This window comes from Conger conger, chromosome 19, assembly GCF_963514075.1.
Source record: "Conger conger chromosome 19, fConCon1.1, whole genome shotgun sequence".
NCBI lineage: Eukaryota > Metazoa > Chordata > Actinopteri > Anguilliformes > Congridae > Conger > Conger conger.
Genome location: NC_083778.1, coordinates 1,417,201 through 1,444,700, shown reverse-complemented (window position 1 = coordinate 1,444,700; position 27,500 = coordinate 1,417,201). Strand labels below are relative to the sequence as shown.

General features: G+C 48.5%; 2 protein-coding genes and 1 pseudogene across 2 annotated transcripts in view; 1 reads left to right on the top strand and 2 right to left on the bottom strand.

Moving 5' to 3' along the window:
- Positions 1-797, top strand: part of LOC133118959 (NLR family CARD domain-containing protein 3-like) — a 43,553-nt gene extending 42,756 nt beyond the window's left edge. Inside the window, exon 11 of the mRNA XM_061229305.1 lies at positions 1-797. This exon is cut by the window's left edge and continues 433 nt beyond it. The gene's annotated coding sequence lies outside the window, so the exon portion shown is untranslated.
- LOC133118958 (NACHT, LRR and PYD domains-containing protein 3-like) overlaps positions 1-27,500 on the bottom strand; it is a 734,314-nt pseudogene that overhangs the window by 336,173 nt on the left and 370,641 nt on the right.
- Positions 25,659-27,500, bottom strand: part of LOC133119265 (NACHT, LRR and PYD domains-containing protein 3-like) — a 51,908-nt gene continuing 50,066 nt past the window's right edge. Inside the window, exon 7 of the mRNA XM_061229792.1 lies at positions 25,659-25,680. Coding sequence (XP_061085776.1) covers positions 25,659-25,680 — 22 coding nt within the window. The remainder of the gene's footprint in view (positions 25,681-27,500) is intronic.

The window sequence follows — 27,500 nt, the reverse complement described above, 5'->3', positions numbered from 1 at the left end:
TGTGTGGACTGTCCGGATGGCACTCTGTCCTTCTACAGCGTCTCTGACTCTGACACACTGACCCTCCTGCACACACTCCACACACACTTCACTCAACACTCACCCCTCTGTGCTGGGTTTTATGTGTGGGAGGGCTGCTCAGTTTCCCTCTGCCAACTGGAGTAGAGACACACACACACACTTACACACACACACACACACATTACACACACACACTCGCACACACATACATAACACACACACACATAAAACACACACATACACACACACAGACCCCTCCACCCCACACATACACACACTCTCTCACACCCCTCCACCCCACACATACACACACCCACACCCCTCTACCCCACAGACACACATAACACACACACACACACACACCCCTCCAACCAATGCATACACACACACACACACAGACACATTTATTTTTGTATATTTTAATAAAATCATATTGTATATAGTCATGATGTGTTTATATACATTAGGAGTCTAACATTAAGAGAGTGATTCTGTTGAAAGATGGTAAAAGGCTTTTGAGGTAATAATTCTCCTGCACCTGCATCTTTGTATAAAAGTTCACTGCATTTTACTAGTTTGTACAGTTTATTTGATTCATTTTCACAAGAGTTCCAGTGTGCAAAGTTGTGTGGGTGAATTCAGCTCAAAGGGAGAATGCAGAATGATCACTGCAGTGTACTTATTTCCTTTCATTAACAGTAATGTATTGAGTTTCCTTATTTACTGTGTCATGATTGCTTTGTTTGAACCTGTTCCTGTAAAATGTGTATGTGATTAAACCTGAATTATAAAAACATTGAACATCTTGCTGTTATTTATTACTGCGGACTCCTGTGCTCCAGTAGTACTTATTTCATATTCTGTATGGGATTATGTTTGTGGTCAAAATGAGTAGATCAGGATGGGGCTAAAATCTGCACAGTTCAATGAATGACATTCATCGACAGTAGTGTAAATGAACTCTAGTATAAGAAACACACTGAAGGAGCATAGCCTCCCCAGGGCCAGCATCCTGCTACACACACTGAAGGAGCGTAGCCTAGCAAACCATTTATCCATGTCATCAGGTGGACTGTGTGTGAGTGTGTGAGTGTGAGTGAGCTTGGTTGTGTGTGTGTATGTCTATGTATGTATGTGTGAGCGCGCGTGTGTGAGTGTGTGAGCATGAGTGAGTGTGAGCGTGTGTGTGCGAACGTGTGTGTGTGTGTGTGTGTGTATGTGTGGGTGAGCGTGTGTGAGCATGCACATGTGTGTGAGAGTGGGTTTGTGAGTGTGTGTGTGTATCTGTGAGTGGGCGTGAGTGTATGTGTGAGCGTGTGTGTGAGCGTGCTTGTGTGAGATTGCGTGTGTGTGTGTGTGAGTGAGCGTATGTGAGCGTGTGTGTGTGAGTGAGCGTGTGTGAGTGTGTGTGTGTGAGCGTGCGTGTGTGAGTGTGTGTGTGTGAGCATGAGTATATGAGCGTGTGTGTGAGTGTGTGTGTTTGAGTGTGTGTGTGAGTGTGAGCATGAGTGAGTGTGAGCATGTGAGTGTCATTCTGTGTGTGTGAGCGTGCGTGTGTGAGCGTGTGAGTGTGATTCTGTGTGTGTGAGCATGCGTGTGTGTGTGAGCGTGTGTGTGTGTGTATATGAGTGTGTGTGTGTTTGTATATGTGTGTGTATGTGTGTGTGTGTGTGTGTGTGTGGGGTGGAGGGGTATGTGTGTGCCTGCTCTGTGTGTGTGTGTGTGTGTCTGTGTGTGTGTGCTTGCATGCGTGTGTGCTCTGTGTGTGCGTGTGTATGAGTTTGTGATGTGGCAGTGTGTGTGTGTGTGTGTGTGTGTGTGTGTGTTTGCATGAATATGCATGCGTGTGTGTGTGGCTGGGGGCTTGCAGGCTGTGTGTTAATGTTATCTGAGGATTGGTCTGTGTATCTGTGAGTGGGCATGCGTGCGTGTGTGTGTGAGTGTTTCTGTTTGTGCAAAAACCATGAGCATCTTCAGTGCATCTCCCAGAGTGTTTCTCTGAAATGCTCTGTTGAGAAAGAAGCGCTCACCACGTCTCAGTTTGTACAGAAGCGCACAGTTTGTACAGAAGCACACAGTTTGTACAGAAGCGCACAGTTTGTACAGAAGCGCACAGTTTGTACAGAAGCGCACAGTTTGTACAGAAGCGCACAGTTTGTACAGAAGCGCACAGTTTGTACAGAAGCGCACAGTTTGTACAGAAGCGCACAGTTTGTACAGAAGCACACAGTTTGTACAGAAGCACACAGTTTGTACAGAAGCACACAGTTTGTAAACCAGTACCTTCTGTTTGTTTTGTCATGGGGTACAGTGAGAGGGGTCTGGCTAAGGGCAGTCCCTCAGTAATGAATGCTGTACTGTGACAGGGCACAGAGGGAATGTAGGAGTTGAGCTTCTTGGGAGAATATACAATCTTTGGCTGAGACTACTACTGGACCTTATGTCCCTCCCACTCACGCTGTGTGTAGTGTTATCCCCAATCATATACAAACAGTACTTCACACTGAAAATGTGTGCATGCCTGTGTGTAAAGGACACAAACTTGCTGTAATTGATTTTTTGTTTGTAGGCTTTCAGTCAGGAAGTGTTTGCAGGTGAGAAGTCTTTATTAGTGTCCGATGGGAAATTTCAACATGTACAAGGACACTGGCTCCTGAAACTGGCCCTTGAATCCAAATCCAGCCCTTGTTTTCTTTTCTCCCGCATAATTAACTGAACGATGAGCGCTTCTGATTGGCCAGTCTGTCTTCACACCTGACTCCCAGGTAAAGGGAGGGTGGAAAAGCAGCAGGTCTCATCCCTTGAGGGCCGTGATTTGATGATCTCTTCTGCAAACGGTGCTCAGGACTCTACGTTTCGGTCCCTAGTGCAGTACAAATGGCACGGTACTGCTGCTGAATATGCAGTCCTCCACACCCCCTGTTGGGAATTACTGCATTTTAGAATGATCTTCCTGTGCAGGGATATGGTGATGAAGAGGAACACAGAATTACACATGCGCATGTACTCACACAATTCAGTCAAGCTCATTTATTAGCAAAGGCTGCTCTCTATTGGTCACAGGAGGTAATGCAGGACCTTTGCGGTTCTTGTGTTGATAGGATAAATCAGGCTTTTTACAGTATGTTCTCATCAGACGTGTCTCATTCACAAATGAGCTAAAGGTAAGATTGTGCACAGACCTTGGGAAGTATTTTTTCACTGTGTGGAACTGCTTGCCAGGCCATGTACTGTAGTGGTGGCAGAAACTCTCCATGTTATGCTAGATACTGAATTGTGGGGCTGAATGACCTATTCTTGTCATTATGTCACAGTATTTCATGTTATTTTCTGTTTTGTTCATTCGCATATGCATACTGGCTCTTTATCAAAATGGCTGAGATGTACAATTGCGGCTGTAGTATTATCTATCCGTTTAACAGAGATCAATTTATCTGTGGGATTCCAAGCACTGCATGTTCAGTACAAGTACAAAATCAAAAATATAATGTGTTTTATGTTGAAAAAGAAAGATACCTGTGTGATTTTACTGTGCTGCCATTCCACCCATTACACTGTGCTCTGTGGTTGCTGATCTGGCCCGATGTCGTCAGGTCTCAGTTAGTCCTCAGCTATACCTTGATAACGCATGTATAGAACAGTGCCTTGGAATGCCTTGTTTTGCCATTTTGGTTACTTCTCTATCCCAATAATTTCTTTAAACCTTTTTGCGTGCTCAATATTTCCCCGATTTGCTGTGCTCCAATGAAACCTCCTGTTTTCCTAATATAATACTGTTCATGGAAACAAATTGATTATTTAGTTTAGTCCATTACCCAGCTTACAGGTATCAGTGTCATTATTCCTATCAAAGGTGAAGAACAGGACAGTGTTACAGTGAGCACTGTGCTGGTGCAAGCTGCCATGAACATGCTGATTTCACAATGCACGTGAAAGAAGGGGCCTAACAGCTGTTTATGGTTCATATTCATGAAATTAAATGAAATTTCAAATTCATAAAATGAGCAGGTCCTTAATTTGGTGATGCTGAATCATATGACCCCTTAACCTGAATAAGTGAAACCACATCAGCGTGGCCACATTGACCAGCTAGAGACTGCAGAAGAGAAGCATATACCTTTATAATAGGTAGACCTTTACCAATAATGTAATTGTTAAGTGGGTGATTACAGAGGGTGTGCACTGTATTTGGTTAAATTATATATTCTCTTCAACCATATACTATGATACATATCATGATATAGGCGGCACGGATGGTGCAGTGGGTAGCACTGCCGCCTCACAGCAAGGAGGTCCTGGGTTCGAATCCCTGTCGGCCGGGGCCTATCTGTGCGGAGTTTGCATGTTCTCCCCGTGTCTGTGTGGGTTTCCTCCGGGTACACCGGTTTCCTCCCACAGTCCAAAGACATGCAGGTTAGGCTGATTGGAGAAGAACCCCGGGATGCCCTGCCAGCCGTGAGGCATGTCCCCCCTGCAGCACCTGGGGCCGGACCCCAGCGGGCATGAAGAGGCAGTGAGGCATGTCCCCCCTGTAGCACCTGGGGCCGGACCCCAGCGGGCACGAAGAGGCAGTGAGGCATGTCCCCCCTGTAGCACCTGGGGCCGGACCCCAGCGGGCATGAAGAGGCAGTGAGGCATGTCCCCACTGTAGCACCTGGGGCCGGACCCCAGCGGGCATGAAGAGGCAGTGAGGCATGTCCCCCCTGTAGCACCTGGGGCCGGACCCCAGCGGGCATGAAGAGGCAGTGAGGCATGTCCCCCCTGTAGCACCTGGGGCCGGACCCCAGCGGGCATGAAGAGGCAGTGAGGCATGTCCCCCCTGTAGCACCTGGGGCCGGACCCCAGCGGGCATGAAGAGGCAGTGAGGCATGTCCCCCCTGTAGCACCTGGGGCCGGACTCCAGCGGGCATGAAGAGGCAGTGAGGCATGTCCCCACTGTAGCACCTGGGGCCGGACCCCAGCGGGCATGAAGAGGCAGTGAGGCGGCCCCCCTCCTGGATCCGGCTCTAGGCGTAGTGCTCTCCGCACTGCCGACTCGACCTCCCAGATCACTGGCCCACGATCTGATCTCCAGAGAGAATGGGTTGCGGAGCGTGCTCCCTGTCGGTCTTATCAAACACCCGGGAGAGGGCGTCGGGTTTCCTGTTCTTAGAACCTGGACCATAAGTCAAAATAAAATAAAAGAGCAAAAAACAGCGCCCAGCGGGCCTGACGCGAGTTGCGTGTTTTGGCAGTTTGGACGTACTCCAGGTTTTTGTGGTCCGTCCACACCGTGAACGGATGCTCCGCCCCCTCCAGTGGCGCCACTCCTGAAACGGACATTCGCAATAGGGTTCGTCAGCACCAAGGTAAAATGAAAGCTTACACTGATGCCAAACGGGGTGCACGCCCTCCTGCTTTCCAAAAGGGGGATAAGGTGCGGGTTAAAAATCCTTTACATGTGCCAAAAGGGCATCGAAGGTTCAGTGATCCCCTTAGCATCAGGGAAAAAGTGGGAAAAAGTACCTACATTCTGAGTAATGGTAAGACTTGGAATGCTTCTCACCTTACTGCATTCCCTGATCCTGCTGTCGCTGACCCAGGTACTATCGGACCTCAAACTGCTCATGGGACCAGGCCTAAACGTGTTACTCGTAAGCCTGAATGGTTCAAGGACTATGTCACTTAAATGTAATATTGCTGGTTACCTTGAAAAACAAAAATGGCTGAGTTGCATATGTATACTGTAACTATTCTGTGTGATGAAATGTTCTGTCATTTGGTTATTCGACTCAATATACTTATTCTGTTACTGTATGTTAGAGATACCGTGCATGCTTCCCGTTAGTACAAGTATTGCCTTTTCTACAAAGGGGGAAATGTGTTGTGTCCTGTGCCTTTAATGCTCGTGACGTAAGACCAGGAAAACGGGAAGTGAAACAGGATGTAAAAAGGTATAAAGATTTGCCGGGGGTTGTGGCTGAGTATGGCTGCTGTAAGGACGTGCTTCGTCCCTGTTATACTTATTAAAGTGTTGTATTGTTGAATGCGGCGTGTGGTTGCTTCTCGCTATACGGGTTCTCTCCCTTCCTAAGTGCAACACAACAGACTGTATAACCGCATAGATGTGATGGGACAGAGGGCAGACAGCAGTGCTGTGGTGAAGGTGCGCAATATTAGGGACACAAACTTCACAATAGTGCTTAGCTGGGGCTTTAATTGCTCCATTTTGGAGTCCATTTCACTTTCAGTTCCCTGCCTAAGCCTGGATCACTAAGCGATTTGCCTGGGTAGGTTTCTTCAAGCAACACTCAGAAACACAACAAGTGTACCAAGAGCACAGGTAGGTGCCATAGCACACATGAATCATAATGTCATATTTAACAGACATTTAATGTTTTCACAGCTATCTTATTTCTTCATTCAGCTTGACAGTGGCTTTCACAGTCCTTAAATCCAGTCCAGCTTCACAAAGGTCCAGGCCATGTCTTTGGTCATGCAGGGTCAGTTCAACAACCCGTTCCTCCACCACAACAGGTCAAGTTCAAATCTGGCCAAAAAAGCCCCACCCCAGCATTTCCCCCACAGCTACTTCACATCTGGGTGTGGAGTGGCAGGCTTTAGACAGGGAGCCTGATGGGTATTAGCCCCCCAGCATTAGCTTTACAGGTGAATTCCTCATTTGAAATCTTTCATGGCTCCATCTGTTGGAGCCATTTTGCCACCACATATCTCCCTCTAACACCTGCCATACAGGTATCCATAAGACATGCTAACATGCCATACAGTAACAACTTACCAACATCCATGAGATATGATAACATGCCATAGAGAAACAACTTACCAGCATCCATAAGACATGCTAACATGCCATACAGTAACAACTTACCAGCATCCATAAGACATGCTAACATGCCATAGAGCAGCCAAATGATCTACACACTGATAGCAATGTCCATGAGGTAGACAGGAAATCATGTCAGACAACATTCTTCCATTGTAACAGACTTTAAAGGGCCACTATATAATATAATGCTAATGGCTTACATTGAGCAAAAAGTCAAAGCTATGGTATAATCGTAGAGAATTATTCCCCGAAAAAATAAAGATAAAGATCCTTGTAAAAATCACTTGAAAAGGAAAAATAAATATTTAAAATAAGTAGCGTCACTAGTTCTGTGTTCATCTTCGTCTCCCGTATTTCATTCTTATTCTGGTTGCCTGTTACCAAGACGCCAGTGCAAGACGTTAAATGCTATGAGTACCATGATCCACTGAGGTACTTAGTTGCCATCCATAAAATACAACTGAATGTGCTGTGGAAATTACATCATGGGTCTTTATTGTCAAGTCAAATTTATTATCCCACAATGGGGAAATGAATTTGCCTCAACACTCCAATACAAAATGAAACCAAAAGCATGAACATACAGAACACAAAGAGGACATACATTCAGCTCCAGCACACAACACAAACTAATATAATACACCATACCTGGGAAATAAGAAAGCATTACTGGGCTATGACTAATGTTGCTCTGTGTGAGAGCTCATTACACAGACGGACCCCGGCTGGGATAAAGGAGACCGCAGAGCGTTTAGTCCTTCTCCTGTGCTGCAGGAGCCCCCGCTGTCCCTATGGCTGTGCCTGCTCAGCTGGCTCCAGTCACCAGCAATCTGTGTGACCTTATTTTCCATCAGTTTAACATCCAGCTCCTCAACAGAGATCTGCTCTACGCCAACAACCCGACTAGCCAGTCGCACGACTCGCTCCAGTTTGGTCTGGTCTTGTGCTCTCATGTCTCAAAACAAACATGTGAGATGCTTTGGAGAACTGATTTATAAAATGCTTCCATTATAGTTTTATCTATGTTAAGTCACCCGAGACCTCACCCGCTCTGCCAACCGTCTGTATCGAAAAAGCTCCAGATTTTTTCCCCATTTTTCTATGCTTACCCTTTGTGACATCCTAACTTCTCAATCAACGACATCTAAACCCTGTCGGCCGACACTTCCTAACAATTCATCAAAACTGCAACACTTCTCAATATCCTTACTCGATCCGTCTACACGATAACACAAGCAGGGCACTGGGGAGGCGTCTAATGCTGAATCCTGATCCATAATCATATCCTGTTCAGTGACATATCCTCAAAACTACGATCTATAAACAGCAGCCCAAAAGCCCCAAACCTTTCCCCTAAACCCTAATCCTGATCCACAATCCTATCTGTGAAGCCATTCCAACTGTCCTGTTCAACTACATATCCTCAAGCCTACACTACAACACTAAAGCCCCTGCTAACAGCTGAAGGCCGCACCCTCCCTGAAGGCCAGACCAAGAGCGCACCTGTCCCTACCCTGATCACCTCTCTACGTAGGCAATCTCATTTCTATTTCTAATTTGGTGGAATTCCTTTGAATTACAAAGAATTCTTACAGAAATTCTCATTTCCAATCACAATCCATTCCAATCTAGAGAATTTGCTATTGTATTTGATGCCACATATGACCTCATTATTTCATTATTGTAAAACATCCATCAAATATTCCTTCCCTCCAGAGACTTGTGGAGGGTCAGTTCAGTGACACTGAGCTTAAACAGAATGGAAATCCAATTATAAACTAAGAATTGACCTGTCTCGTTCATACAGAATTAGACCAGCTGCCTGTTATTATTGGTAGGCCTATTTGTTATTTGAAAAAGAAATGAAGTGGAAAAATGTTTGGTCTGTATCTAATGAATGCTTTATTTTTAAGCTGGTACTGAGACTAACTAATCACCTCACATCTAACAAGCACATTCCTCAGACCAGCACTGCTTCACAAACAGAAATCATAAAAAACCAAATTGTTAATAAATAAAACATCTGAAACATTGGAACAGCCAATCCATAACACAAAACGAGCTTAAATGCTACGAGGCCCTAAAATCCAAAAGAACAGAGAATATGTGGTCACTGTGCAACAGGTGAGGTCCACTTTATTCTGAAATCCCAAAAAATATAACAATATCAGGGAAAAATATTTTAAGAAATGTCAAAAAACATATCCCCAACTTTCTCAATCTATAAGAGCAACCAACTGCCAATCGTCTTGGGGGAGGGACCAACAGCACATATCAAGTAGGCCCAGAATTTGACCACTGCAACAAATGCCTCACATTGTCATCAAAGAACAACCTCAGGAGATGTGCTGACATCTGGCTAGGCAAGTGCCCTGCAGAACACAGTGTAAACTCTCAACCCTCACCAACATCTGCCACCATATGCCCTCACCAACATCTGCTATCATACGCCCTCACCAACATCTGCCATCATACGCCCTCACCAACATCTGCCATCATACGGCCTCACCAACATCTGCCATCATACGCCCTCACCACGTGCTCATAACCACGCCTGCCCCGCCAGACCAAGCTGAAAATGCACAGGGCCCTCTGCCTGCTTGGCGGTAATGTGTGTTATATTATATTATATCCAGTGTGTACCATTCCCAACCAGTAGAGGTCAGGAGTGTTAAGTCTCTGACCAGAGGTTTGAGTTGGACTGTACAAGGTGGACCATCTAACATTAAACCATGCTTTTCCTTGAATGAGTTACATGGTGTGCAGACGTATCATTACATGGTACCAGGAGTAAATCGTGATTTTTTAATAAAAATGGATGCTATCCGCCAGCCAAACGAGCTGAAACTGACAGGGAATGTCAGTGAGAACTGGAGAGCGTTCAGACAAAGTTTCAAACTGTATCTTTTGGCTATTGGCGTGGACGAGAAGTCAGATAAACGTAAAATAGCTTTATTGCTAACAATAGCAGGCCGCGGAGCTATGGATGTTTACAACACCTTTGCTTTCACTGAAACGGAGACGAACAAGTTTGACGTGGTTGTGGCCAAGTTCGAGGCCGACTGCACACCAAGAAAAAATGAAACGTAATTTTTCCATAACAGAATGCAAAATCACAGCGAGTCCATTGAACAGTACGTGACCGATCTTACCCTGAAAAGCCAATCTTGCTATTTTTGTCCGCTACGCGATTCAATGATAAGAGATCAAATCGTGATAGGGGTTAAAGACCAGAAAGTGAGAATGCATCTTCTTAGGGAAGCAGACTTGAGCTTAGACTCGGTGGTTAGGATTTGCCAGGCCTGGGAAAATGCTAAAATGCAGCTGAAGACGTTTGATGAGGAGAGCGATGTGGCGCTAGCAGTGGACGCCGTTAAAAGGAAAGTCGGAAAGCGGGCCGAAAAGGGGACAGTGAGTTTCAAAGAGGGCACAAAAACAGAGACTTTTGAATGTAAGCGGTGCGGGAATCACCAAGCACCGAGGAACTGTCCCGCATACGCCAAACAGTGCAGGAAATGTGGAGGAAGGAATCACCTGGCCAAGTTCTGCCTGACGAGGAGAAACGTGCATGCAGAGGAGCAGAAAGCAGACGGGGATACCGACTGAAGTGGAGAGGAGAGGAGAAACGTGCGTGCAGAGGAGCAGAAAGCAGACGGGGATACCGACTGAAGTGGTGAGGAGAGGAGAAACATGCGTGCAGAGGAGCAGAAAGCAGACGGGGATACCGACTGAAGTGGTGAGGAGAGGAGAAACGTGCGTGCAGAGGAGCAGAAAGCAGACGGGGATACCGACTGAAGTGGTGAGGAGAGGAGAAACGTGCGTGCAGAGGAGCAGAATGCAGACGGGGATACCGACTGAAGTGATGAGGAGAGGAGAAACGTGCGTGCAGAGGAGCAGAAAGCAGACGGGGATACCGACTGAAGTGGTGAGGAGAGGAGAAACGTGCGTGCAGAGGAGCAGAAAGCAGACGGGGATACCGACTGAAGTGGTGAGGAGAGGAGCGCAGCACTCTACGTCAGGACTGTGACCGGAAGTGACAGGAAAAAGGACCAATGGATTTCTCACCTGGACGTGAACGGGACATCAGTTTCACTGAAGATAGACACCGGGGCACAAGTGAACATTTTATCGTGGAAAGAGTTCCTGCAACTTAGAAAAAAACCAAAAGTAATTCAGAAGCAAATCATTCTGCGAACGTACAACGATGAGCCCATTCCGACCGAAGGTATGTGTAGATTAACACTTACATGTAAAGGCCAGTCCATTAACGCAATGTGTGTGTGCTAGTAGAGGGGAATAGACAGCCTGTTCTAGGTCTACACACGAGTGAAAAACTGGGCTTTATTAAGAGGGTTCAGGTGATTGACAGAGAGCAGGTAATGCATGCTGACGGGGCTGCTAACGATGCCCAGCACTGTAACATAGCGTCCCAATTCACGGACCTGTTCAAGGGATCAGGCAGGCTGCCTGGACAGCACAAAATACAGTTAAAATACAAAGCAGAGCCAGTCATTCACGCAGCGAGAAAGGTGCCGTTAGCCCTGAGAGAGAAACTAAAGAATGAACTGCAGAAACTGACCGACCAGGGTGTGATAAAACGCCTTGAGGAGCCGACTGAATGGGTAAACTCACTCGTGATCGTGGAGAAAGACAACAGGGAGATGAGACTGTGCATTGACCCTGAGGACTTCAATAAATGCATTAAGAGGGAGCATTACAGACTGCCCACAAAATCCCACATTGCTGGCACAATGGCAGGCGTGCGGTTCTTTAGCAAACTCGATGCATCGTCAGGGTTTCACCAGATTGCCCTGGACGAGGAGAGCGCAAAACTGTGCACATTCAACACTCCATTTGGAAGGCATTGTTTCCTTCCTTTGCCCTTCGGAATCTGCTCGGCACCGGAGATATTCCATAGAACCACAGAGCAGCTGTTTGACGGAACTGAGGGGGTGGGAGTTTTCCTAGACGACATAATTATATGGGGAAAAACACAAACCCAACATGACGAGAGACTGCGCATAGTTCTGGAAACAGCGCAGAACATGTGGAGTGAGTGAGCTGACGTACCTAGGAGACCAGCTGTCGACAGAGGGCGTCCAACCAGACCCAGAACAGGTCAGGGCAGTTGAGGAGATGCAGACCCAGAACAGGTCAGGGCAGTTGAGGAGATGCAGACCCAGAACAGGTCAGGGCAGTTGAGGAGATGCAGACCCAGAACAGGTCAGGGCAGTTGAGGAGATGCAGACCCAGAACAGGTCAGGGCAGTTGAGGAGATGCAGACCCAGAACAGGTCAGGGCAGTTGAGGAGAGGCAGACCCAGAACAGGTCAGGGCAGTTGAGGAGATGCAGACCCAGAACAGGTCAGGGCTGTTGAGGAGATGCAGACCCAGAACAGGTCAGGGCAGTTGAGGAGATGCAGACCCAGAACAGGTCAGGGCAGTTGAGGAGATGCAGACCCAGAACAGGTCAGGGCAGTTGAGGAGATGCAGACCCAGAACAGGTCAGGGCAGTTGAGGAGATGCAGACCCAGAACAGGTCAGGGCAGTTGAGGAGATGCAGACCCAGAACAGGTCAGGGCAGTTGAGGAGATGCAGACCCAGAACAGGTCAGGGCAGTTGAGGAGATGCAGACCCAGAACAGGTCAGGGCAGTTGAGGAGATGCAGACCCAGAACAGGTCAGGGCAGTTGAGGAGATGCAGACCCAGAACAGGTCAGGGCAGTTGAGGAGATGCAGACCCAGAACAGGTCAGGGCAGTTGAGGAGATGCAGGCGCCAACAAACAGGACAGAGCTGCAGCGCGCACTGGGCGTGGTCAACTACTGGGGAAAGTCGATATTCTCCAGGCACGGCATTCCATCCATGGTGGCATCTGACAATGTGAGGCAGTACGACTGTGAGCAGTATGGGGCATTCATACGAATATGGCTTTACTGACAATGTGAGGCAGTATGACTGTGAGCAGTATGGGGCATTCATACGAATATGGCTTTACTGACAATGTGAGGCAGTATGACTGTGAGCAGTATGGGGCATTCATACGAATATGGCTTTACTGACAATGTGAGGCAGTACGACTGTGAGCAGTATGGGGCATTCATACGAATATGGCTTTACTGACAATGTGAGGCAGTATGACTGTGAGCAGTATGGGGCATTCATACGAATATGGCAACAAAAAACAATTTCTCTTCACAGATGTGATTCAAGTTTGACTTAACTAAGTTAAAAAATATATAAAAAGGTATTGATATGAGGGGTGGAAGTGGTTGCATTTTATTTTTTGTAGTTTTATGTGATTCAAGTGTGACTACTAAAGTTCACAAGCATGAGAAAAAAGGGAAGATTATTGATATTATATCCAGTGTGTACCATTCCCAACCAGTAGAGGTCAGGAGTGTTAAGTCTCTGACCAGAGGTTTGAGTTGGACTGTACAAGGTGGACCATCTAACATTAACCTGCTTTTCCTTGAATGAGTTACATGGTGTGCAGACGTATCATTACAGCCTTGATCAAGTTTTTATGTAAAAAGTCGTAAATTACTGAGAGTAATTTGTTACTTTTTAAAATAATACACTGAAATGTCTTTAAAATGAATTATTTTGGAAAATTAATATTTGGATGTGTTCTTTAAACTAACACACACAAGAAAATAAGCATATATATAATAAAGTGTAGGGTGCCTTAGACTTCTGCACAGTATGTGTGTGTGTGTGTGTGTGTGTGTGTGTGTAGTTCTGTATGGATGTGGTTGTGTGTGTGTGTGTGTGTGTTTGTGTGTGTAGTTCTGTATGGATGTGGTTGTGTGTGTGTGTGTGTGTGTGTGTGTAGTTCTGTATGGATGTGGTTGTGTGTGTGTGTGTGTGTGTGTGTAGTTCTGTATGGATGTGGTTGTGTGTGTGTGTGTGTGTGTGTGTAGTTCTGTATGGATGTGGTTCTGTGTGTGTGTGTGTGTGTGTGTAGTTCTGTATGGATGTGGTTGTGTGTGTGTGTGTGAGAGGCGCTGGTCCTCATCACACACACGCAGGGCAGTGTGCTTCTCACATACCATCACAGCCAGTGGCATACAGAGGTTCAGCGTGCGGCTCATGAGGTATCCCTACAGAGAATACAGAGGTTCAGCGTGCGGCTCATGAGGTATCCCTACAGAGAATACAGAGGTTCAGCGTGCGGCTCATGAGGTATCCCTACAGAGAATACAGAGGTTCAGCGTGCGGCTCATGAGGTATCCCTACAGAGAATACAGAGGTTCAGCGTGCGGCTCATGAGGTATCCCTACAGAGAATACAGAGGTTCAGCGTGCGGCTCATGAGGTATCCCTACAGAGAATACAGAGGTTCAGCGTGCGGCTCATGAGGTATCCCTACAGAGAATACAGAGGTTCAGCGTGCGGCTCATGAGGTATCCCTACAGAGAATACAGAGGTTCAGCGTGCGGCTCATGAGGTATCCCTACAGAGAATACAGAGGTTCAGCGTGCGGCTCATGAGGTATCCCTACAGAGAATACAGAGGTTCAGCGTGCGGCTCATGAGGTATCCCTACAGAGAATACAGAGGTTCAGCGTGCGGCTCATGAGGTATCCCTACAGAGAATACAGAGGTTCAGCGTGCGGCTCATGAGGTATCCGTACACCATCACACGTCCCGGGAAAGAGCCTCACAATAGCGCACACGCCGTCGTGAGTGGAGCCACAAGTGGAGACGGGCTGATGGAGGAAAGGAATATACACGCAGATTATGTGATGGAGAACTTACCAGCGAGTGACGCTTACCTGACAGAGCTGAGGCAGCTGTGGAGCGCTGACAGCGTGTGCTCACCAGTGATGAAGCTGTGCACTGAGGGCTGGTCACATGGCAGCAGACTGGATGACCTGTTGGTCCTGGATTCTTTTTCTAGAGAGGCCGTTCACACCAAACACAACCAATGACCTGCTGGTCCAGGATTCTTTTTCTAGAGAGGCCGTTCACACCAAACACAACCAATGACCTGCTGGTCCTGGATTCTTTTTCTAGAGAGGCCATTCACACCAAACACAACCAATGACCTGCTGGTCCTGGATTCTTTTTCTAGGTTCATAGAGGTGGCCCAGCTGAGCTGACATTGTGGTGCATCTGAAGTCGATGTTTGCGAGACATGGCGTTCCAGAGACACTTGTCACAGACAACGGGCCTCAGTTCTCAGGAGCAGACATGAAAGTCTTAGTGCAACGGGCCTCAGTTCTCAGGAGCAGACATGAAAGTCTTAGTGCAACGGGCCTCAGTTCTCAGGAGCAGACATGAAAGTCTTAGTGCAACGGGCCTCAGTTCTCAGGAGCAGACATGAAAGTCTTAGTGCCGTGTCCAGCAGCCCCAGGTCTCCACAGAGCAATGGTGAGGCCGAGCGAGCCGCTCAAACGCTGACAAACCTGAACAAGGCGTGAGGATCATTTTCTGAACTGATTCTTCATTTACAAAGTGTGTTCACATGAAGATAATCACGTGATTAAAGATAACCTTTTATTATAATCCCTATTCCTATCAGACCACTTTCTGTATTAAGTGTTCTTTGTCTCTCTCCCAGCAGGAAGACAGCCTTTCACCTGGGTGTCTCTGCTTCACCCAGAAGGGGGTAGCTAGCACACTCCGGTCTTACAGGAGGCCAACAAGGGGTAACAGTGAAGACAAAATACTGATAAAAGTTAGCAGCCAGCTACGTGTCTTTTTGTTTATGTTCCCCTCCCTTCTGGGTCGGTATACTGAAAACTGTGTTTAAGTCATACTGCGTGTGTGTACAAACTGAAGAACTATCAGAAAGCTGGTAGGCCTTCCACTCTCTTATTCTGAGTGATCAGATAAATGAGAAGGTTAAACTGCAGAATAGCTGCAGTTGTTTTTACTGGGATCTGTTTCATCAGACGACGCTCACCTGTGAAATGTTATGTGTGCATTTTTCCCCACACAGGCGTCAGAACCCTGCCGCACACTGCTAGTGCACAGAGCTGCACCTTTGAGTGACGGCTACAGCACTGCTAGTGCACAGAGCTGCACCTTTGAGTGACGGCTACAGCACTGCTAGCGCACAGAGCTGCACCTTTGAGCGACGGCTACAGCACTGCTAGCACACAGAGCTGCACCTTTGAGCGACGGCTACAGCACTGCTAGCGCACAGAGCTGCACCTTTGAGTGACGGCTACAGCACTGCTAGCGCACAGAGCTGCACCTTTGAGTGACGGCTACAGCACTGCTAGCGCACAGAGCTGCACCTTTGAGCGACGGCTACAACACTGCTAGCGCACAGAGCTGCACCTTTGAGTGACGGCTACAGCACTGCTAGCGCACAGAGCTGCACCTTTGAGCGACGGCTACAGCACTGCTAGCGCACAGAGCTGCACCTTTGAGCGACGGCTACAGCACTGCTAGCGCACAGAGCTGCACCTTTGAGTGACGGCTACAGCACTGCTAGCGCACAGAGCTGCACCTTTGAGTGACGGCTACAGCACTGCTAGCGCACAGAGCTGCACCTTTGAGCGATGACTACAGCACTGCTAGCGCACAGAGCTGCACCTTTGAGCGACGGCTACAGCCCGGCCCGGTGGCTCATGGGACGGCGCCCGCGTACCGCTCTGCCCACCTTCCCGGCGGTGCTGGAGCCGGACATCCCAGACCTGCGGAGGGTCCAGTGCAGGGAAAGAGAGAGGAGGCAGATGGATGCGCACGACTACCACCAAAGACACGGAGTGAGGAACCTTCCCAACCTGGCACCAGGGGGCAGAGTGTGGATCACCGACACCAACACGCCTGGCACGGTGACACGTGAACATCCTGTGCCCAGGTCATATCTGGTCAGAGGGCCACAAGGGACGCTTGCCTACTGCCAATGGGGCCAGCTACAGGCAGCAGTCACGAGGCACAACCCAAACCCACCACGGACGTGGGAGCTTACAACAGCACAAGGGACAGGTCAGCAGGGTCCCCAGGGATTCCCCAGGTCACCCCGCCATTGGTCAGAACCAGATCGGGCAGAGAGGTCATCAAACCAAAGAGACTTGATTTGTGAAAAAAACTGATATAATGTAACCGGTTAGAGTAAAGGAGTATGATCAGTTGCTGTGCAGGGGAAAGTTCTATTGCCTGTTGGGGTCAATGATCTGTTTAAGAGGGTTCTGGGAGGAGGAGAAGTGAAAATGTTTGGGGTAATATGCCTTCATAATTTATAAACTAGATGCGTATAATGGGGTAATGTAAAGTAACATTATTTCTGGGAAAGAGAGGTGTGCTGTAAGTTAGATGACGTCCGTCCCCGTTCCTCCAGAGAGTTCATCCCTGTCCCAGTCACCCCCAGCTGCTCACCGGGAGGAAATTCCAGCAGCATGCACAATGTTTTCAGGCCCCTTGCGCCAAAAGGAAGAAGCGGATGAGTGCAGCTCCCTTCTTTTGTGGATCGGGGAGAAGGGACGTGACATTATAACACTTGGACACTCACAGATGAGGAAGCCAAGAAGCTGCAGACATACTATGATAAGTACACTGCGTTTGCCACGCCCAAGGCTGACCCCATACATGCGAGACATAGGCTTCACAAACAATCGCAAGGAGAGCATGAATGGTTTGAACAGTTCGTAACTAAAACTGTTAGTCAAAGACTGTGGATGCCCAAATAGTGACGAAATGGTCAGATATCGCATCGTGTTTGCAACAAACTCCCCTTTTGTGAGAGAAAAGCTACTCAGCCAGGGTGCAGAGCTCACACTCCACAAGGCCATAGACATCGCAAGGTCCCGTGAGTTAGCAAAGCAGCAGCTAAAGGCTATGGGCAGTACAAAAGACCACAGTCACCATAATACTGTACATGCTGTAAACAGGAAGCCACGCAGACCAGATATACCACAGAAACTTACTGGCACTAGGCCAAAGGACAATAGCACCACCCAGAGGACATGCGGCTACTGTGCAGGGCAACATAGTGCTAAAGACGTATGCCCAGCCAAAGGAAAGCAGTGCATGAAGTGCAAAAAATGTAACCATTTCACAAGGGCATGCAAATCAAAGCCCCCAGCCCAGTCAACTCCCCATCACAAAGCAGTGCACGCTGTCAAACACAGCACTGACCCAAATGGTGAGGACACTTATGAGGAACAGTCAGAACTCTACATAGACAGCATCACAATCGAAAATGAAGGCAAAAATAACGAGCAGGCCTATGCAGATATAGAGCTTGGCTCACCCCCACAAGAAGTCCGGTTTAAAGTAGACACTGGTGCACAGGCCAGCACCATTCCAGCCAACATTTTCCAGACGATGTTCCAGGATGTTAGTCTGAGACCAGTCACTCACAAACTTACAGACTATGGAGGGCACCCACTGAGTGTGGAGGGGAAATGCAAGTTAAGATGCAGACACAAAGACCGCTCATTACTGCTAGATTTCCACATTGTTGACACAAGCGCCCCACCAGTCCTGCCAATGAAAGCATGTAGAGATCTTAATTTGGTCAAAATTGTAATGGCTGTTAATGAGGAAAAGGGAAAGACAAACACTGTCTCACAGAGCACACTGGATGAGTATGTGGATGTATTCCAGGACAATTCCCAGGCGAATGCCATTTCCGTGTGGACCCCGACACAGCGCCTGTAGTCTGCCCACCACGTGGCGTCCCTATCGCACTGCGAAGCCGACTAAAAGAAGAGCTCAACAGCATGGGGAAAAATGGCATCATATGCAAGGTCACTGAACCCACAGACTGGGTAAACGCACTGGTTGTCATAGGAAAGCTCAGTCTGTTTAGACCCAAGACCCCTTAACAAAGCAATACAGAGACCTCACTACCCCCTACCCACATTAGAAAACGTCACCACAAAGCTTGCCGGAGCAAAATATTTCAGCGTTTTAGACGCAAGGTCAGGTTATTGGGCCATAAAACCGAGTCATGAGTCATCTATGTTGACAACATTTAACACAGGGTTTGGCAGGTACCGTTTCCTTAGACTGCCATTCGGTATCATTTGGGCCCGAGACGAGTTCCAGCGGCGTGTGGATGAGACGTGCGGAGGCCTCGAGGGTGGAGCAGCCATAGTGGATGACATACTAGTGTTGGGAAAGACCAAACACGACCACGACCGCAACCTCCGAGCCATGCTGAGACGGACGAGGGAGAGAGGGGTGCGGCTAAATCCTGAGAAACGTCGCGTCTGCATGTCAGAGGTAAGTCACTTTGGACACACACTGTCACACCAAGGTCTCAAACCTGAGCCCCAGAAAGTAAAAGCAGTTCAGGAAATGCAGCCACCGCAGAACAAGGCAGAGTTAGAAACTACCCTTGGGATGTTCACTTACCTGGCACGGTTTGCTCCACACCTATCTGAGGTCACTGCACCACACCTATCTGAGGTCACTGCACCACACCTATCTGAGGTCACTGCACCACACCTATCTGAGGTCACTGCACCACACCTATCTGAGGGCACTGCACCACTGCGACAGCTGCTAAAAGCGCACAGTGACTTTGTTTGGGATGCTATCAATGATAGAGCGTTGCGGGAAAAGATAGATTTGATAACACAAGAACCAGGCCCAGTACTCGTTTACCTCGACCCCCTGAAAGAGCGAACACTCCAAGTGGACGCTTCAGAAAGCGGCCTCAGGGCAGTTATGCTCCAAGACGGCAAACCAGTTGCCTGTGCCTCAAAAGCACTCGACAGCACGGAGGAAAACTATGCACAGATAGAGAAAGAGCTCTATGCTGTACTGTTTGGTTGCAGGCGTTTCCATGAGTACACCTACGGCCGCAAGGTGACCGTAGAATCAGACCATAAGCCACTAGAATCAATTCTAAAAAACCACTAGCATCAGCCCCACTGCGGCTGCAGCGAATGATACTGCAGTTGCAAAGGTACGACATCAGCATCATCCACCGACTCGGAAAAGACATTCCAGTCGCCGACACATTATCTGGGAAGTCCGTAGAGCACCATGACAGAGCTCCAAATGAAGGAATGGAAGCCCAGGTGCACACGGTCATCAGCAGTGTTCCTGTGAGCGACCAGAGGCTGACGGAGATCAGAGAGGCAACAAGCCAGGATCCCCAGCTCACCGCCCTGACAAAGGCAGCCCAAGAAGGCTGGCCTGAGTCCAGATCACAATGCCCCCCCAGCATCCAAGAGCACTGGAACCACAGGGACCGGATTGCCCAAATTGATGGCATTCTTTTTAAAGGTGAGAAAATGATAATTCCTCAAAAGCTCAGAGAGAACATGATTGAGCGCATACATTCTAGCCATATGGGTGTAGAAAAGAGCAAAAACAGAGCTAGAGACGCTCTATTCTGGCCGGGGATGGGGAAACAGATTGAGGCAGCAGTAGAAGCCTGCAGCATATGCCAGGAGCGCAGCAGTGCAGACCCCAAAGAAGCCCTGCTATCACATGCCATACCGGAGAGACCAGGGCAAGTGACAGGCACAGATCTATTTACATGGAGCTCCAGAGATGACATGGTTGTAGTGGATTACTACAGCCGTTTGTTTGAGCTGGAGAGGCTATACAGTTGTGCTGCCACAGCCGTTATCACCAAACTCAAGTCAACCATGGAGAGGCATGGCATCCCCGAAACCATCATCAGCGATAACGGACCGTGCTACAGTGCACGCCAGTTTCAATCCTTTGCACAGTCATGGGGATTCACACACATCACCACTAGCCCCCATTACCCACAGAGCAATGGCCTCGCAGAGAAGACTGTCCAAACAGCTCAGCCAATGTCAGACAAAGCCAAAGCTGAGAGCAAGGGCGCTTACATCAGTCTCCTAGGATACCGCAACACCCCGATAGACAACCTAAAGTCACCAGCACAGCTTCTCATGAGTCGCAGGCTGCCATCCATCCTTCCATCCACAGCTAAGCAGCTGCAGCCACAAGTCGCCTGTCAGCAGAGCGTACGTGAGAGAAGAGAGGCCTGTCAGCACAACAAACGTACTACAACAGGTCTGCCAGACCTCTGCCACCCCTGCCTGCAGGTACCCCCATCCGCTTTTGGGCAGGAGGACGGCTCCTGGAGACCTGCGACAGTAACCCGTCCTGCAGACACAGGAGCTACCGCATCACAACCAGCGAAGGTCAGGCGTATCGGCCAAACCGCTCCCCCTCGGAGAAAGACTCTCTCAAGACAGCAGAGAGGACGTGAGCACAGCAGACGTCCAACAGTCCGAGTCCAGCGCCAACAACACACAGGGCCGTCAGTCTGACCTTGTGGATCCTCCAGGCTTGGACACTCGGTCAAATGACCAGCAACAATCCGGTTACACTCCGCGTTCAGGGCGTGTTGTCAAACCCAAACCAATATTTGATTTGTAATGGATGTTAAAAATAAATGAATAAAAATGACTTACCTGTTTACTGTGAACAGATTCCGATGTTTGGAATTTGCACTGAATATTGTTGTTATTCCAGCCAGTGTTACTCACTTCTGTGTTCTTATTCAGACAGAATGTTTTCTTCAGAAAAAAGGGCATGTAACATATTTTGTCCACCAGATGTCAGTAATGTGATCCAAGTCTCACGAGACAAAATGTGATTAGGTGTGTGACTCAAGATGGCGGAGTAAAGCAGTGAGTAAAACAATAATCGGTCTGCAAGAGTCTTTATTTACAAAGTTTATTAATTAGCTAAAGGTAAAACCATGACAACCCCCAGCTGCTCACCGGGGCCTGGGGCCTGGCTTTCAGGTTTGAGTCCAGTGATTCACAGATGAGTTTGAGTCCAGTGATTCACAGATGAGTTTGAGTCCAGTGATTCACAGATGAGTTTGAGTCCAATGATTCACAGATGAGTTTGAGTCCAGTGATTCACAGATGAGTTTGAGTTCAGTGATTCACAGATGAGTTTGAGTTCAGTGATTCACAGATGAGTTTGAGTTCAGTGAATCACAGATGAGTTTGAGTTCAGTGATTCACAGATGAGTTTGAGTCCAGTGATTCACAGATGAGTTTGAGTTCAGTGATTCACAGATGAGTTTGAGTCCAGTGATTCACAGATGAGTTTGAGTCCAGTGATTCACAGATGAGTTTGAGTCCAGTGATTCACAGATTAGTTTGAGTCCAGTGATTCACAGATGAGTTTGAGTCCAGTGATTCACAGATGAGTTTGAGTGCAGTGATTCACAGATGAGTTTGAGTTCAGTGATTCACAGATGAGTTTGAGTGCAGTGATTCACAGATGAGTTTGAGTCCAGTGATTCACAGATGAGTTTGAGTGCAGTGATTCACAGATGAGTTTGAGTGCAGTGATTCACAGATGAGTTTGAGTGCAGTGATTCACAGATGAGTTTGAGTGCAGTGATTCACAGATGAGTTTGAGTGCAGTGATTCACAGATGAGTTTGAGTCCAGTGATTCACACACAAACACACATACAAATTGAGAGAGAAAGAGAGAGACAGAGAGAGAGAGGGAGATGGAGACCGAGAGAGAGAAAGAGAGAGAGAGAGAGAGTCAGAGAGAAGATGAGCTCCAAAATTTTTTTGTCAATCTTCAATATTCTTCACGGAAAAATGTGACAGTTGAAATAGCAGTTGAAATGACAGTTGAAATGACAGTTGAAATGGCAGTTGAAATGGCAGTTGAAATGGCAGTTGGAAAAATTGGAACTGAGCCAGCAGCAGCAGCAGCAGCATCTGCAACAAATGTATCAATCTCAGCCCCAGCCAGCCAATCAGAACCCTCAGCCCAGCCAGGAGAGGGCTTTGAAATTCAATACCCGGAGCATATTCAGTTGGGTAAGGCAAAAAAACAACACAAGGACAATGTCCTGAGCAGTTTCCCAGAGATACTGGTGTCAGATTATTGTGGGCCAGAAGAGAACAGGGTCAGGTGCAATGTACTGCTCTACACACAGAGCCCCACTGCCTGGCACACAGCCCTCTGCCAGACCTCTCCCTACATTAAAAAGAACAGCATCAGCAAAGGCAGACAGATCTCTGTACTGGAGGACTCAGACAGCAGCAATACCAGGCCAGCAGTGAACATATACCACACTGGCACAGTTATGGTACAGGGATCAGAGGCCAGTCTAGAACAGTTTGAGCTGAGCTTCCAGCCCCTCAAAAGGCAGGCAGAGAAACTTCAAAAAGAGCCAGAGTACAAGACCCTGGAGCCTGAGCCTGAACCCAACAGTGCCCCTGCCAGTGAAGTACCTCCCCCTGCCCACTGTACCCCCAGTTCCCCCAAAGTGTACAGCAGCACCAGGACCCTGAGACAGTGCTGGAGCAGGAGGTCACTCAGTTCAGGGAAGAAACTCTGGCTAACTGTAGCAGCCACACGCAGCAGGCTAACAGCGAGGTCTAACTGTAGCAGCCACACACAGCAGGCTAACAGCGAGGTCTAACTGTAGCAGCCACACGCAGCAGGCTAACAGCGAGGTCTAACTGTAGCAGCCACACACAGCAGGCTAACAGCGAGGGCTAACTGTAGCAGCCACACACAGCAGGCTAACAGCGAGGGCTAACTGTAGCAGCCACACACAGCAGGCTAACAGCGAGGTCTAACTGTAGCAGCCACACACAGCAGGCTAACAGCGAGGTCTAACTGTAGCAGCCACACATAGCAGGCTAACAGTGAGGTCTATCTGTAGCAGCCACACACAGCAGGCTAACAGCGAGGTCTATCTGTAGCAGCCACACACAGCAGGCTAACAGTGAGGTCTAACTGTAGCAGCCACACACAGCAGGCTAACAGCGAGGTCTAACTGTAGCAGCCACACATAGCAGGCTAACAGTGAGGTCTATCTGTAGCAGCCACACACAGCAGGCTAACAGCGAGGTCTAACTGTAGCAGCCACACACAGCAGGCTAACAGTGAGGTCTAACTGTAGCAGCCACACACAGCAGGCTAACAGCGAGGTAGCCAGCCTCCTCACACAGCACAGGTGTGAGATACAGGAGCTGTGAGCTGCAATGAGACACCTGGAGGAGGACAACCTTAAGGACAGAGCTCCACAGAGTAAAAGAGGAGCAGGCCTTAAGGACAGAGCTCCACAGAGTAAAAGAGGAGCAGGCCTTAAGGACAGAGCTCCACAGAGTAAAAGAGGAGCAGGCCTTAAGGACAGAGCTCCACAGAGTAAAAGAGGAGCAGGCCTTAAGGACAGAGCTCCACAGAGTAAAAGAGGAGCAGCACACACACACACACACACACACACACACACTCACACACACACACACACACACACACTCACACACACATACACACACAGACACACTCACACACACTCACACACACACACACACACACACACTCACATACACTCACACACACATACACCCCTCCTCATGTAGACACACATACCAACACCCTCACTCCCCCTACCACTGACACACAGTCTACCCCTCCTCATGTAGACACACATACCAACACCCTCACTCCCCCTACCACTGACACACAGTCTACCCCTCCTCATGTAGACACACATACCAACACCCTCACTCCCCCTACCACTGACACACAGTCTACCCCTCCTCATATAGACACACATACCAACACCCTCGCTCCCCCTACCACTGACACACAGTCTACCCCTCCTCATGTAGACACACATACCAACACCCTCACTCCCCCTACCACTGACACACAGTCTACCCCTCCTCATGTAGACACACATACCAACACCCTCACTCCCCCTACCACTAACACACAGTCTACCCCTCCTCATGTAGACACACATACCAACACCCTCACTCCCCCTACCACTGACACACAGTCTACCCCTTCTCATGTAGACACACATACCAACACCCTCACTCCCCCTACCACTGACACACAGTCTACCCCTCCTCATGTAGACACACATACCAACACCCTCACTCCCCCTACCACTGACACACAGTCTACCCCTCCTCATGTAGACACACATACCAACACCCTCACTCCCCCTACCACTGACACACAGTCTACCCCTCCTCATGTAGACACACATACCAACACCCTCACTCCCCCTACCACTGACACACAGTCTACCCCTCCTCATGTAGACACACATACCAACACCCTCACTCCCCCTACCACTGACACGTAGTCTACCCCTCCTCATGTAGACACACATACCAACACCCTCACTCCCCCTACCACTGACACACAGTCTACCCCTCCTCATGTAGACACACATACCAACACCCTCACTCCCCCTACCACTGACACACAGTCTACCCCGCCTCATGTAGACACACATACCAACACCCTCACTCCTAACACTCCCAGAACCAGCCGACCCACAGGACAGCACACTGAGGCTGAAGTTATACTTCTGTGTGACTCCAATGGCAAATACCTCAACGAAAGGTGGCTATTCCCTGGGAGAAAGGTTATGAAGCTTCGTAGCCCAACAACACAGACTGCCCTAGAACTACTGTCACAGCAAAGTCTGGGAGAGGCCAAACACATCCTGATCCACACGGGGACCAACGACCTGAGCACACGCAGGATTGACGTAGCCGAGGCCCTGAGACAGGTGGCAGTTAAGGCCACACACCATTACCCGGCAGCCAAAGTTACCATCTCCACCCTGCTGCCCAGAACAGACGTGCCACAGTGAGTGATCCACAGCATCAACGCAGAGGTGTCCCGAGGCTGTACCCTGCTGCCAAACGTCCAGCTGGCTCACCACCGTGACCTCTACGACCAGGAGCACCTCAACAATGAGGGGGTGAAGATGTTTACAAAGGTCCTAAAGGACACTGCACTGAGCAGGACCTCCACCAACAACCACAGCCAGAAGAGGAAACCAGGCATCCGCCCCCGGCACGATAATCCCCCGCACGCAACCCCCAGACCCCGCCCGCCCATGCAGCGCATCACAGGCAGCCCTCAGAATCACTGCAGACCACAGACTGCACATCACAGACTGAGAGCAGCTCAGCCCTCAGAATCACTGCAGACCACAGACTGCACATCACAGACTGAGAGCAGCTCAGCCCTCAGAATCACTGCAGACCACAGACTGCACATCACAGACTGAGAGCAGCTCAGCCCTCAGAATCACTGCAGACCACAGACTGCACATCACAGACTGAGAGCAGCTCAGCCCTCAGAATCACTGCAGACCACAGACTGCACATTACAGACTGAGAGCAGCTCAGCCCTCAGAATCACTGCAGACCACAGACTGCACATCACAGACTGAGAGCAGCTCAGCCCTCAGAATCACTGCAGACCACAGACTGCACATCACAGACTGAGAGCAGCTCAGCCCTCAGAATCACTACAGACCACAGACTGCACATCACAGACTGAGAGCAGCTCAGCCCTCAGAATCACTACAGACCACAGACTGCACATCACAGACTGAGAGCAGCTCAGCCCTCAGAATCACTGCAGACCACAGACTGCACATCACAGACTGAGAGCAGCTCAGCCCTCAGAATCACTACAGACCACAGACTGCACATCACAGACTGAGAGCAGCTCAGCCCTCAGAATCACTGCAGACCACAGACTGCACATCACAGACTGAGAGCAGTCAGGCAGAGCCACAGGCCAGCCCCAAGCCCAGCACCGCCCCCCCTCAGGACCCCAGCCCTCCATCAGCATCACAGCCTGAGAACAGCCGGACAGAGCTACACCCAGCACCTACCCCGCCCTGCTCACAGCCTACTGCAGGGAACCAGCCCCCACCACAGCCCCCGAAAACCGCCATACTCATCGACTCTAATGGCAAGTTCCTGCAGCACAGACAGATGTTCCCCACACACAGGGTAGGACAATTCTGGTGTCCCACTACTGACACAGCACACAAACTCTTTTGTCGTTCCCGACTAGGCGAGCCAGATAACATTATCATACACACGGGTACAAATTACCTGTGTTCTCAGGGAGAGAGGGTTTCACAGGCAGTGACAAAGGTGGCCCAAAAAGCATGCAGGGAGTTCCCCACAGCCAACATCACCATCTCCACTTTCCTGCCTCGAAAGGACGTCCCTTCTGAACTAATCAATAACATAAGCCGAGCCATCACCACAGACTGCGCTACACTGACGGGAGTTAAAGTCACACATCACCCCACTCTGACCCCGGAGCACCTATATGACCATGTGCACCTGGACCGGAGCAACGTCTGGATGATTGCAGAGGACCATACATATGTATGTATGTGTATATGAATGTGTGTATATATATATGTATATGTGTATATATATATGTGTATATGTATGTGTATATATGTATATGCGTATATATATGTGTATGTATGTGTGAATGTATATGTACATATATAGCCTATTTTTTACCACTTGTTCCTTTGTTGTTACTTCTTGATTTATCTGTGTCGCTTTTTATTGAATAAATCTCTAACAAATGAAATTTTATTGAAAATGAGATGATTTCTGATTAGCTCTTGGAATATTCAGGGTTTGTATTCATCGACATTTGGAATTAAAAGCACAAATTCAGAATTCCACATAAACATATATCATGACATCATAGTTCTCTTAGAGACATGGTGCCATGACAACACAAACACTCACTGTCCCCCAAACTATCGAGAAATTTTACTTCCATCCCTAAAACATAATACCATTTTGGCAGAGACTCAGGAGGGGTGGTGATATGGTACAAAGAGGAACTATCATCCAATCTATTTGAAACTGAAAGAAAACCAACATATATCTGGGTAAAGAAATTAAACAAAAACACCATTG